At 40.4% G+C, this 12,506-nt stretch overlaps 1 protein-coding gene across 4 annotated transcripts in view; it reads left to right on the top strand.

The window, feature by feature from the left end:
• The window catches only part of TBCEL (tubulin folding cofactor E like), a 65,019-nt gene extending 52,946 nt beyond the window's left edge, over window positions 1–12,073 (top strand). For all 4 annotated transcript variants that reach the window (XM_025266748.3, XM_025266747.3, XM_006044889.4 and 1 more), the window contains one exon: window positions 8,097–12,073. In XM_025266748.3, coding sequence (XP_025122533.1) covers window positions 8,097–8,415 — 319 coding nt within the window. In that variant the 3' untranslated portion in view covers window positions 8,416–12,073. The remainder of the gene's footprint in view (window positions 1–8,096) is intronic.
• The last annotated feature ends 433 nt before the right edge of the window (window positions 12,074–12,506 follow it).

The following is a 12,506-nucleotide window of genomic DNA, read 5'->3' as shown; positions in this document are numbered from 1 at the left end:
TGATGTTTTATTTGTTTTAAAGATGTTGGTGACTTTGAGGAAACTGTTTAAGTAGAGGGCAAAATCCCAGGTGCAGACTGCTATGGCAATCCTTGATATGCCATGATATGCGTGTGTGTGTGTGTGCTCAGTCGTGTCTGACTCCTTGTGACCCCATGGACTGCAGCACGCCAGACTTCCCTGTCCATCACCAACTCCCAGGGCTTGCTCAATCTCATGTCCATCGAGTTGGTGATGCCATCCGACCATCTCATCCTCTGTTGTTCCCTTCTCCTCCTGCCTTCAATCTTTCCCAGCATCAGGGTCTTTTCTAAGAAGTCAGTTCTTCACATCAGGTGGCCAAAATATTGGAGTTTCAGCATCAGTCCTTCCAATGAATATTCAGGACTGATTTCCTTTAGGATGGACTGGTTTGATCTCCTTACAGTCCAGGGGATTTATTTTGAAGTGAAAGTGAAAGTCACTCAGTCATGTCCAACTCTTTGCAACCCCATGGAGTATACAGTCTATGGAATTCTCTAGGCTAGAATACTGGAGTGCGTAGGCTTTCCCTTCTCCAGGGGATCTTCCCAACCCAGGGATTGAACCCAGGTCTCCTGCATTGCAGATGGACTCTTTACCAGCTGAGCCACAAGAGAAGACCTTATTTTGAAGTAAAATAGCTTTATTTAGAATAAATACTCTAGTTGATTCCATGAGTCTGCTTTTGAGACTCAATAGAGTAGTAGAATTGTTAGCTTAACACTACTGGATAGGCCCCTGTGAGCACACCTCCAGATAGTTATAAGGGAGAGATGGAACACTTCTGGGATACCCATAATGCCATTGTGGTAATACACTTGCATTTTATGTAAGACTCATCATTTTTCTCTAGGATGCTCCTTGAGATTGTGAGCTGCCGTTTTTATGGATTTGGAGACATGAGGTCCAAATGTGGGAGCTTTCTGCCAGCTTAAAACCTTTGCTTCTAGGCCTCCTTTAGTCTTCCATGCTCCTAAAAATTATATAAAATATTATGTTCATATTGCTTAGGATAGTTTATAAGACTGCAAGGTAACCTTTGTCTCTGTTCATCTTTAGGGATTAGGTTTTTTCATAAATTCACCCTCAGACTAAGATTTATGGTAGAAACCTACAGTCTTTTTCAAGTAGTGTGCCAGGTCTTTATTCTAGCTTCTTGGACCAGTGACTGAATTGTAATTGAGGAAATGTTCCTAGCTATCTTAGGAATCAAGAGTGAAAATAGGCAGTAAGGAGAAAGGGACATACCTCTCCCAACCTGACCATCATGCTACTAAAATATGCGCATGTGTCTGTCCCATTAGGCAGGTGTGCCATGGACCAGGAGCCCCTCATGTGTGAGGGCCTGTTTATGCACACTGGGAGTGGAGTGCCCAACCCCAGCTCCACTAAGCGTGGCTTCATTCTCCAGTCCCCCCTTTGTTAGTGCCACCCACAACCCACTTTACAAGTAACTAATTTCTAACTCCTCACCATTCAAAGACTCTTAAAGTTGAAAGAAGCTTTTCTCTCTATGGGTGTTTTTATTTAATAAGAAGGAGGAAAAAAGCACGATGCCAGTTTGTCTGTGGGTAGTGTTCTTCACAAGGTTGCAGCGAGCATTTGGTTTCCATTTATCATTTTCAGTTACCCATGTGGTCATGCTGGCCTTTATGCTGTGTGTGGTAAATTTTGTTTCTCTTGTGATTGGTCATTTTCTGTTGGAAGGTCATGGGGGAATGGTATTCAGAACTACTGAACACAAACACAGTATATATTACATTTTAGCATTTGCTTATTACAGTATATCCTTGTCAGTAGTATCTTCCAAGGTAGGCCTATAGCATTTTGCCCACTTCAGAAGTGAGACTCACAAATATTAAATACTTTTAAATAGCCAGATAGAAGTACTGATTGGTAGACTATAAATTGAGATCATTCATTTTGAAGACTAGTTAATCATCAGAAATCATACAGCTTTGAGAAGAAAAAAGCCATTCACCTCTTATGGCTATAGCTTTGGGGCTGATGATGCGAAGAAAAGCTCAGATAATACAGAATATGCAGGTATGGTTCAGACATTGTTTAGATGAACTTTTGAATAATGAATAAAATTTCTAAGCTGGTGGACTAAGAAATTGGTTTCTAAAATTTACTGGGCATTTTGTAAAATCATGATTTTTTGTATCTACTGATTTGCCTTGCTAAACAATAATCCAAAATAAAGATATTTGGGGATAAACATATTATCTTAAAATCATGATTTTCACTTATGTAACTTTTAGGGTTACATATTCAGTATATGTAGTGAGTTATCATGAGTCACAACTTTAATATTTTTTCTTCATTTTTATAGCATAAAGAGTCAGTATTTGTTATAGTCCATATCCAGGCTTTCATCTATATACAAAACTCTGCTGACATTACCTCAAAATCAATAAATAAACCTTGATTTTAAGATTAAATAAGTGAAAAATAGGTATAGGATGTGGTTATATTGATGACACAAAATAAGTTTGGAAAGTTACATGGGAATGAAATCATGAAGACACTTTTATAATCAATGTATTAGTTTTCTGTTGCTGCTATAACTAATTGCTGTAAACTTAGTGGCTTAAAACAATGTCTGCTTATTATGTTAACAGTTTTTATGGGTCAAAAGTGTGAGCACAGGATGGTTTAACTGGGTTCTCTGCTTAGGGTCTCACAAGGCCAAAATCAAGGAGTCAGGCAACAGGGCTGTGTTCCTTATTGGAGGTTCTGGAGAAGCATCACCTTTCAGGCTTGTTCAGGATGGCAGCTTAATTCTGTTTCTTCTCATGCTTTCCGTGTGCCTCCCTTCATCGGCAAGCCAGGTCATGTCAGGCATGTCATGTCACGTCCTTCTTATGCTTGGAATCTCCCTCACTTCCTCTTCTATTGTTAGCTGGAGAAGTTTCTTTGCTTGATGCTTTTGAACTGTGGTGTTGGAGAAGACTCTTGAGAGTCCCTTGGACTGCAAGGAGATCCAACCAGTCCATTCTGAAGGAGATCAGCCCTGGGATCTCTTTGGAAGGAATGATGCTAAAGCTGAAACTCCAGTACTTTGGCCACCTCATGCGAAGAGTTGACTCACAGGAAAAGACTCTGATGCTAGGAGGGACTGGGGGAAGGAGGAGAAGAGGACGACAGAGGATGAGATGGCTGGATGGCATCACTGACTCAATGGACGTGAGTCTGAGTGAACTCCGGGAGTTGGTGATGGACAGGGAGGCCTGGCATGCTGCGATTCATGGGGTCTCAAAGAGTCGGACACGACTGAGTGACTGATCTGATCTGATGATTAGATTAGGCCCCACTCAGTTAATGGGCTTCCCAGGTGGCACTAGTAGTAAAGAATCCACCTGCCAGTGCATGAGACCTAAGAGACATGGGTTCAATCCCTGGGTTGGGAAGATTCCCCTGGAGGAAGGCATGGCAACCCACTCCAGTATTCTTGCCTGGGGAATCCCTTGGACAGAGGAGCGTGGTGGACTATGGTTCATAAGGTTGTGAAGAGTCAGACACGACTGAAGCGACTGAGCGTGCACATAGGTATCCAGTTAATCTCCCTATTTTAGGATCAACTATGCCACATAGCATGATATAATCTTGAGAATAACACCAGGGAATGGAGATGATTGGGGATGGACAAAATTCTGCCCATCTTAATCATATTAAAGACTTAAGACATTATTCTCTGTGTCTTATGTGATTTTAAGAGAAGAATGTTGTGCTCAACTTTGTGTTTTATAACCATGACTTTGGCTATAATATAGACAAGAGTAATTGGGGAGCTACTCTAAGGTCTTGGGAAACCATTGAAAGGAATATCATTTGAGATTCAGGTAAGAGGAGCCACATGAGCAATTTTAAGAAGAAAGGGATTTGATACAAGGAATAAGGTGTTATAGAATCTGAAGAAGGGCTGCCTCCCTGGGATTCTGTCTAGAGTGGTACTGCAGAACTAGGCCACCAAGGGCACTGCGTCCTCCACTAGCACCAGCTAAGGGGCTGCTCAGGACGCTGCCGTCCCTGGGGGTGGATCACACCACCTTGGCTGTGACCTGGAGACCAGCAAGCTGCTGCCAGGGGAGTTGACTGCAGGAACACACTATGTGAACCACCATCTGATATTAGGAAGCCTCTAACCAAGCTGTTCCCACCCATGTCTGCTAGAGCCACTCTCTCTCCCTGGGCTGTTGAATGAGATTGATGAAAGTTAAATCTCACCTGAAAAGAAGGGTGGTAAATGTAGTTTTCATCTTTGTAGTATAGAAAGGCATTCTAGGATGAGGTTGGAACAAATACTGAGGAGACTCATCCAGCTTATGCATCCAAAGAAAGCTGTGGCAATCTGTGTTATTAATGATAGTGGCTTGAATTTACAAGAAAAGTGGGCAAAGAGATGCAGATAGACTCATGAAATATTTAGGAATAGAATTAGTATGACACAGCAATTGATGAGTGGGAGAAGTGGAGAAGAGAGATAGGAAGGAATCCGGACGACTGTTCAGTTTCTGGCTGGGATGATTAGATAGTTTCTGGTGCCATTTACTGAGATAAGAAAGACTAGAAGAGAAGAAGGTTGGGGAGCAACAATGAATTATCTTTGGACGTGTTGAGTTAGGGAAAACTATAAGACCTTAGAGTGTCCTAATTTATAGGTCATTTAATTTGTAGGTAGACTTGACCGGTTGTAACAAGTAGGCTAATTTCTGGACATGGGCCATAATTTTGTGTACAAATATGTTTATGCTTGAGATAAATTCAGTTGACTATAATGTCAAGTACAAATAAGTATAGGATTATACAGCTATAATATTAAGTTTTAGTTTTATATTTAAATAGATTCATGGCTTACCACTAGTTCTGTAATCTCACTGTTGACTAGTGTTTTTCTTTTTCAAAAAGACTCGAGGGTTCTATATTCCCTAAGTTTGCTTGTTAAGCTTATTTCTGGGGAAAAAAAACAAAACAAAACTTGGTGAGGTATAATATTCCTGGGTCATGCTTTCTAATTTATTTATTTGGTAGGAAATGTATTATTTTGCTCAGTCTCTTTCACTGATGCTGAAATCTTGCTTTTCATCTCATTCTGCTGCTTATCCTTTATCTTTGAGCTCCTGTTTTATGATATTAATGCACTTATTAATTTCTGCACCTTAGAGTATCTGTGGGGCATTTTCATTTCATTGAGATGTTTCCTTTGAGATCGAGTTCTCCTCTGCCTTTCACTTACGTGTTTCTCTCTTTTATTCCTTTTGCTGTGTGGTATGTGCTTAGTTGCCTCTCTGTCTTATCTTCTTGCTTATGCTTAAAAGTGAGTCCCGCTCTCTAGACCATGTCTGTACTGAAACATGGTCTAAGTAAACTCCTGACCCCTCACCACTGTTTCTTTTGTCTCTCCTGGACAGAGTCTGAGAGTCTGGGGTGTTACAATTCTATCTACTTTCCTGTAGTCTGAAGGGAAAACATCTGTAGAACTGGGTTCAGCTTTTATTTGACCCCTGGGTTCTGCTATCTTTCCCAAGATTTTGTTAAATTATCATAACCTAGTTTCACTTACTTGAAGTCATACGCTAGGAGACTGGGTAACAGAAAGATACCCTTGGACTTTGAGTCATTTTGCTTTTTTAATTTGGAGCCTTGGAAAATTTCAAGTCCTGGTAGTTTTGCTTTTTGTTCGTGTGGACTATTTTGCTTTGTTTTGTTTCCCCTTGCTAAGATCCTGACATACTGGCAGTGGGGTGTAGCGCCTTCTGATCCCTGAGGGATATCCTTAGTCTTCCTCCCAGCTGACTCCATTCTCCTTCAGCCCCATTTGCTCTAAATTTAAAAGTATTGGTCAGTACACTAAAGGTACTGACCTTGGTAAGGGTTTTGTTTCCTTACCTTCTTTCTCCATAATGTCTTCTAGGGGCTGAATTAGGATCCTTGCTTATTAACAAAACCACATAGCACAAAGCTTTTGGTTCCTTTTAAAGGGCTACTTCAATGAGACTGTTCCCTCTTTTTCTGTATTAGTTGCTGGGGTAATATTTTACCCTTAAAAATATTATTTGGGGTCCAAGATCTGGGAGAAATTTCCATAATGTGTTTCATCATACCACCATCTTTTCAAAGAAGTCCTTCCTAAGTAGATTTCAGTCATATGTTTTTTAAAGGATATGTGTGTTTTAATAATACAAGTTCCAGACAACAGGAATGGAGTCTTAATATTTATTTGTATATGGACTTAGAATTTACAAGTTCTTCAGTTCAGTTCAGTCGCTCAGTCGTGTCCAACTCTTTGCGACCCCATGAATCACAGCACACACCAGGCCTCCCTGTCCATCACCAACTCCCAGAGTTCACTCAAACTCATGTCCATAGAGTCAGTGATGCCATCCAGCCGTCTTATCCTCTGTCGTCCCCTTCTCCTGCTCCCAATCTCTCCCAGCATCAGGGTCTTTTCCAATGAGTCAACTCTTCGCATGAGGTGGTCAAGTTCTTACTCATCTGTTATTTTGTATAAGCCTCACAACTGTCTTATAAGGTAGGAAGGACAGACTTATTATCCCAGTTTTACTAGTGAGGAATCTGAGATACGAAAGGATTGAGTGAGTTGGTAAGTCACACAACTAATTGTAAGTCAAGACTCTGACATCACATCTTCTGACTCCAAGGCCAGTGCTATTTTACCTGGTCCCCGGAGAAGGCAGTGGCCCCCACTCTAGTACTCCTGCCTGGAAAACCCCATGGGCAGAGGAGCCTGGAAGGCTGCAGTCCATGGGGTCGCTAAGAGTCAGACTCGATTGAGTGACTTCACTTTCACTTTTCACTTTCATGCTTTGGAGAAGGAAATGGCAACCTACTCCAGTGTTCTTGCCTGGAGAATCCCAGGGACGGGGGAGCCTGGTGGGCTGCCGTCTCTGGGGTTGCACAGAGTCGGACACAACTGAAGTGACTAAGCAGCAGCAGCAGCCACTTCATGGCAATGATTGCCTCCATCCCTGATCACAGAGGTCTTACTGCAGTTTCAGTGTTCTACCAACCTAGTTACAACACTGATTTAACTGAGTTAAAGCTAAAGTAGGGTGGAAAACGTGGGGGAGTAGCAAGCTTATGACCACTGTATTCTGATCCAGAATTAACCTCAGTATATCTTGGTTATAGTAAAGCTAATATCAGATCTTTTTCAGCACTTTTTCCCTCTCTGGTTTGTAGAAAACTGCTCAGCATCCACAGGGAGATCAAACCTACATTCTCCAAAGCTGGCAGATGAGACAAGATTTTTCACATGGGAAACTTGTCCTCTTAGGCCCTGGTCCCACCTGCGTAATTCACTTTCCTCCTAGTATCTTTGGCTCTTTAATTCCTGCCTTGATCAGGGAACTTGTATCCCTCATTTACCACTTTTTTTTTTTACCAGAACATATTCTTGATTCTTCCACAAACTCCTTATATTACAGTCAACTAGGCTAGGCAGAACCAGTCAAACAAAGCATCACTGAAAAATCAGAGTTAATAGCTAATATACAACTATTTTTTACAACAGTGTTTTTGTTTGTAAGTTATGGCTTATATAGGGTCAGAAACTGCTGGTCTATGTCCATCTTTCCAGCTATTACCAAAAAACACGGGCTTAGATATCTACATACCTTGATGATGATGCCAAAGCAAGTGGGTTCTACAGAGTGACTGGACTTCTGTCTGTAACCTTTGTAGTGTCTACCTTTTTAGGTTCTCCTCTCCTCTCTAAGCCTATTCTTTCATAATTATTAGGTTCTCCTCTCCTCTCCTCTCTAAGCCTATTCTTCCATAATTATTAGCAGCAGGCATGATAGCCATCTTTAGAAGAAACCCCCTCTCTGCAAGGATGGGGTTTTACTGAGATTTCAAGGAGACAACCATATCAGATCACAGATTCCACATACTCACAGTAGATAGGTAGGCAGGTAAGCAGATATAATATTAGACTAGGATATTAGATGTTGAGAATAACAGTAGTTTACCTGTAGTTCTGAAGAAGTCAGTAGTTCTTGCGCTGGTGGCTTAGGTATCACTGTTTTGGTTTTCTGTTTTTTCCCTTCTAGGTATCATGAACTCATTACAAAATATGGGAAGTTGGAGCCTTTGGCAGAAGTGGACCTGAGACCCCAGAGCAGTGCGAAAGTAGAAGTCCACTTTAACGACCAGGTGGAAGAGATGAGCATTCGTCTGGACCAAACAGTTGCAGAACTAAAGAAACAATTAAAAACTCTAGTTCAGTTACCCACGAGCAACATGCTTCTCTACTATTTTGACCATGAAGCACCCTTTGGCCCAGAGGAAATGAAGTACAGCTCTCGAGCCTTGCATTCTTTTGGCATTAGGGATGGAGACAAAATTTTTGTGGAATCCAAGACAAAATAATCTCTGCCAGCCTTGTGAGAACACACGCATTAGGACTTGCAGGGCATTTGTTCTGTGAAGTTTTCTTCAGGAGGGAGAAGGTTGTTTTGCTTAGTTTTGTTTTGTTTAGGTTTTGGGGGGTTTTGTATATTTCCCTCTAAAATGGGTTAGGGGGCTGTTTTTGGTATTTTCTACCACCGATTCCTTCGGCTCTGCCACCAGAATTGGCCACATCCCCAGTCCCTGTGCCCACCGTCATGAGAGATGCCTGGGCAGCACCGACTCGTAACGATGTTCACGGGGATCTGTGTGCCGCTTGGTTGTCATGACCACTTAGGTACACTTGTGACGCTGGTGTGAACAGTGCGCCCCCCAGAAGGGCATCTGCGCTTAAATCAGGAGACGAGGAATCTTTCCAGGAAGGGCCGGCATGTCTCTCTCTCAGTTCTTCCATTTTCCCCTCCCTCTCTCCTTTCCTTCTTGAGTTCAGTTATTCCTTTTGACTTGTGTCTGCACATTTGCCCAATAGTTTTATTCTGTCCGTACCTAACTTCTCATTTCTCAACTTGGGTAAGTTTTTTTCTTCATTTCTCCCTTTTGAAATAATGTCACATGTTTCAAGCATTTCTCAACCTGGTTCTGATCTCAGGTACTCAGTTGGAACCTTTAGTTCTGTTAGGGTCTGGAAGAAGAGTCCATGAGGGAACACGGGCTGCTGGAAGCGCAGGCACGAGCAGTCTGAGCTCTGTGTGTGACTGTCCCGGTCTTAATGTTCCTCCCCCAGTAGATCACCCATTACTGACATGAGATAGGTCAAATCCCAGAGTTCTTTGCTTTTTGAATGTATTTTTTTCATATCTATCTTTTTCATTACTTTATTGGGAATGGAGGCCTGACTTCATGAAGAATTCAATAGTGCAATGGATATACATGCCAGGAGAGCTAAGAGTTACCTAGTAAACTCTTGGTGGTATGTGTGAGGGAGTCACGTAGAGGGGATATGGGAGAAAGTGTGTCGTGACTTTCCTGCCTGGCATCATTTGAAGTCTTTGCTCTCGCACTTTGCATTAGAAAAAGTGGGAAATTTTCTTCAAAGGGATCTTTGATTCCCAGTTCTTCCCTGGGATTTTGTGATGTCATAATTAAACAATTCTTTTTGTTTTATGTTTCAACTTAGTTGCCCCTACAGGAGAACAGCTCTGACTAATCTCTGAGTAAAGTATAAGTGTCAAAACTTCAGATTTGCCTCCAAGTTATGTTTTTTGCACAATCATATTTAAAGCACTTCCCTTTAAAAGGTAGTCCTTACCTGCTCTGACATCTTTTGGTTTGTTCTTCTGTTCCTTTGTTAATCAGTGTAGTCTCTTCCTTTGATATATGTTTTTCTGGATCCACCGTGTTTACTGATGGGAGACTTGAGAAGGACTTAGTGCCACTGGGGCAGAAAATGTGCACATGAAGTATTTTTCAAAGAATGTAACTGTTATCTGATTGCATTTGACCTTTTGACCTTTGTTACATGATTCCATCACTTCTACAAACTCTTAATTTCTTACGAAATTCTTAGATGACTCTTGTAAAACCCTTCTCAGATACAAAGTTGTGTTTATTATTGCTACTTTTTCAGTCATCCTAGGCCACAATAGCAGATGTTTATTCTCTTAATGCACTTCAGGTTCAGTATCTGTAAAGCCTTTGACCCAGGCTTGCTGAGTCAAATCTACATTCACCGTAATGTTGAAGGTGGAAACCAAAGGGTTTAGGAAGATGAATGAGGCCAGCTCTCCTGCTGCTGCAGACTTTATCTTTCAAAATCATAAAAATGAACAATGGAGATCCAGGTGGGGTATAGACAAGAATAATTATTTTGCAATCACATTTTCCTGACAGATTTTTGGAGGTGGGAAAAAGTGTGGCAACCGTGTCATGACAATTAAAACTGTGGGTGCTTTGTGTACGTGCGTGTGAGTGCAAATGAGTATGAGAGAGAAACAGTGTAATTGAGCCCGTCGCTTTTGTCAGCCTGGGAAACAGATGAGCTCTTATTTTTTAAGGTTGTATGACCCACGACTGTCTCACAGCAGAAAGCAGAGCGAACACCTGTGTTACGCTTTAATCATCAGTGAAATAGTAACAATAAGATATTTTATATATGACAAAGTTTTATGAAAATGCTTTTTTATTATTAGAGACTTGTTCCTTCTGCTATTACAGAACACAGTGCCCATCAGCTGCAGGCGTAATTCTCCAATTACACAGTTGCATGTCAAGGGAACTTCTCATTTAATTCAATGGTCGTGGGTATTTGGGGGACATTGTAATTGATGGTTCTAATAATTGCTAAATGATTTTTGATTGAGACAAGATCTAATGCAATTATCAGTCTTTTAGAGTTACAGAACGGAAGTAAATGAGAAAAGCTGTTTGAGCATGTATACATGTAGACTTATTTGGGTGGCCGAGTAAAGATGCTGCTCTTGAAATAAAATTGGTGCTGTGTAGACACTTGTAACCAAAATTATTTTTATAACAGGCAAAAAAGAAGGAGAAGAGAGACCATGGATTTTTGAGTCAACAAGTTATGCATAATTGATTGTAGCTTATCTGTGTTTTAATGTTAACTCCATCCAGATTCAGCGAGAGCATATCATTGACATTTATGAAGCAAAATTCTGTCATAGCCAGTATTACAGATAATGTTGCTACAGGCACAGTGTATAGAACATATCTTTTCTAAAATAGAAATTCTTTTCAGTTGTTAAAAAGGAAAGGAGTAATAAAAGAAAACCAAGTCAATACTGAGGCATCCTTTTCATGTGGGCATGGAGCTGCTGAAACCACAGTGGAAATAAATTTTTGAATTTGAATTGTTGAAATATCCCACATTGCGTTAAAAAAAAAAAAGTTCAGAGTCATGTATCTTTTTTCCTTATTGAAAGTTTCTATTGTTTCTGTAACCTATTGCCACCATGACTGTAAATGCCTAAGAAAGCAGATATTATATAACCCTTGTTCCTTTAAGACCTTTTGGTGAAAATAAGCCCAAAACATGAGCTGTATGTAACAGAGCCAAATGTTATGATGCTATGTTTTAAAAGTTTGTTTCCTTAAAAAGAAAGGAAAGTTCAATTCTAACCAAATGTTTTAGCTATGTTGCTAAATCAGCAGTGTTATGAACAGGGAAGACTTGTTACACCGGTAACATGTCACCATTTGAGGCACGCAGGTGACAGCTTTTAGGAGCCCGTGTGTTGAGGGTGGCTTGCTCCATGGGAGGTGCTAGGCTCCAGGGCAAATAAAACAGAATACAGAATAATAGATTGTTCTAAGCAACGTCCTTTCCACTGATGAATTTGACTTTTCCCCTCATTTCATGTTGGATTGCAAATGCAAACCAACTGCTTCCAAGAACACTCAGAAGCTCTCTGTGTTACCAGGTGTGTTGTGAACACTCTATTTTTCATAGGTGCTTCCTTCAAATACGTGTCCACTGTAGTGATGGAGAGGGACTGGACTCTCTCAGGCTCTTTACTTGCCAGTTGTCTCCTGCAGTTAATGGAAATATATATATTTTATTTTAGAATATAATTTAAACATGAAGGTCTATTCTTTGCACTTTTTATTAATATATATATAGAGAGATAATCTTTAAAAAAATTAAAAATCCAAGTCCACTTTCTCTTTGTGTTCTGATTTTTCTTTTCTGGAGTTGTGTCGTCAAAGTACTTGTTTATTTTTATATATCAAAAAGTTGATGATAGTGCTCTGGTTGAGTCCTCTGGGGAACTGGGCCTAAGCTGGTAAGGATCTGATCAGCTTAAGAAATTTAGTTGGCATGTTGTCAAAGTTAGCGATTAAAGCTGCAAAACAAAGATTCATAGGAAATATTACTTTTCTGTTAGCAAAGTTTTATACTTCTAACATGCTCTTTTAAAAATAAAAACCCATCTTTGAGATATTTGGCATCCCCTTTTTTGAGTAAGAATCTCATTTAGATGAATTAAGCTTTTGTGACAGTGTTCCAAGGGACACTTCTTTCCTTTGAAAATAATTTTGTATAAGAATTAGAGTTTGGGGCACTGAGCCATATCTGCTTATCAATAATTTCTCAG

This window comes from Bubalus bubalis, chromosome 16 (genome assembly GCF_019923935.1).
Source record: "Bubalus bubalis isolate 160015118507 breed Murrah chromosome 16, NDDB_SH_1, whole genome shotgun sequence".
NCBI lineage: Eukaryota > Metazoa > Chordata > Mammalia > Artiodactyla > Bovidae > Bubalus > Bubalus bubalis.
The sequence above is the reverse complement of the archived record's forward strand: the minus strand, read 5'-3'. Positions and strand labels throughout refer to the sequence as shown.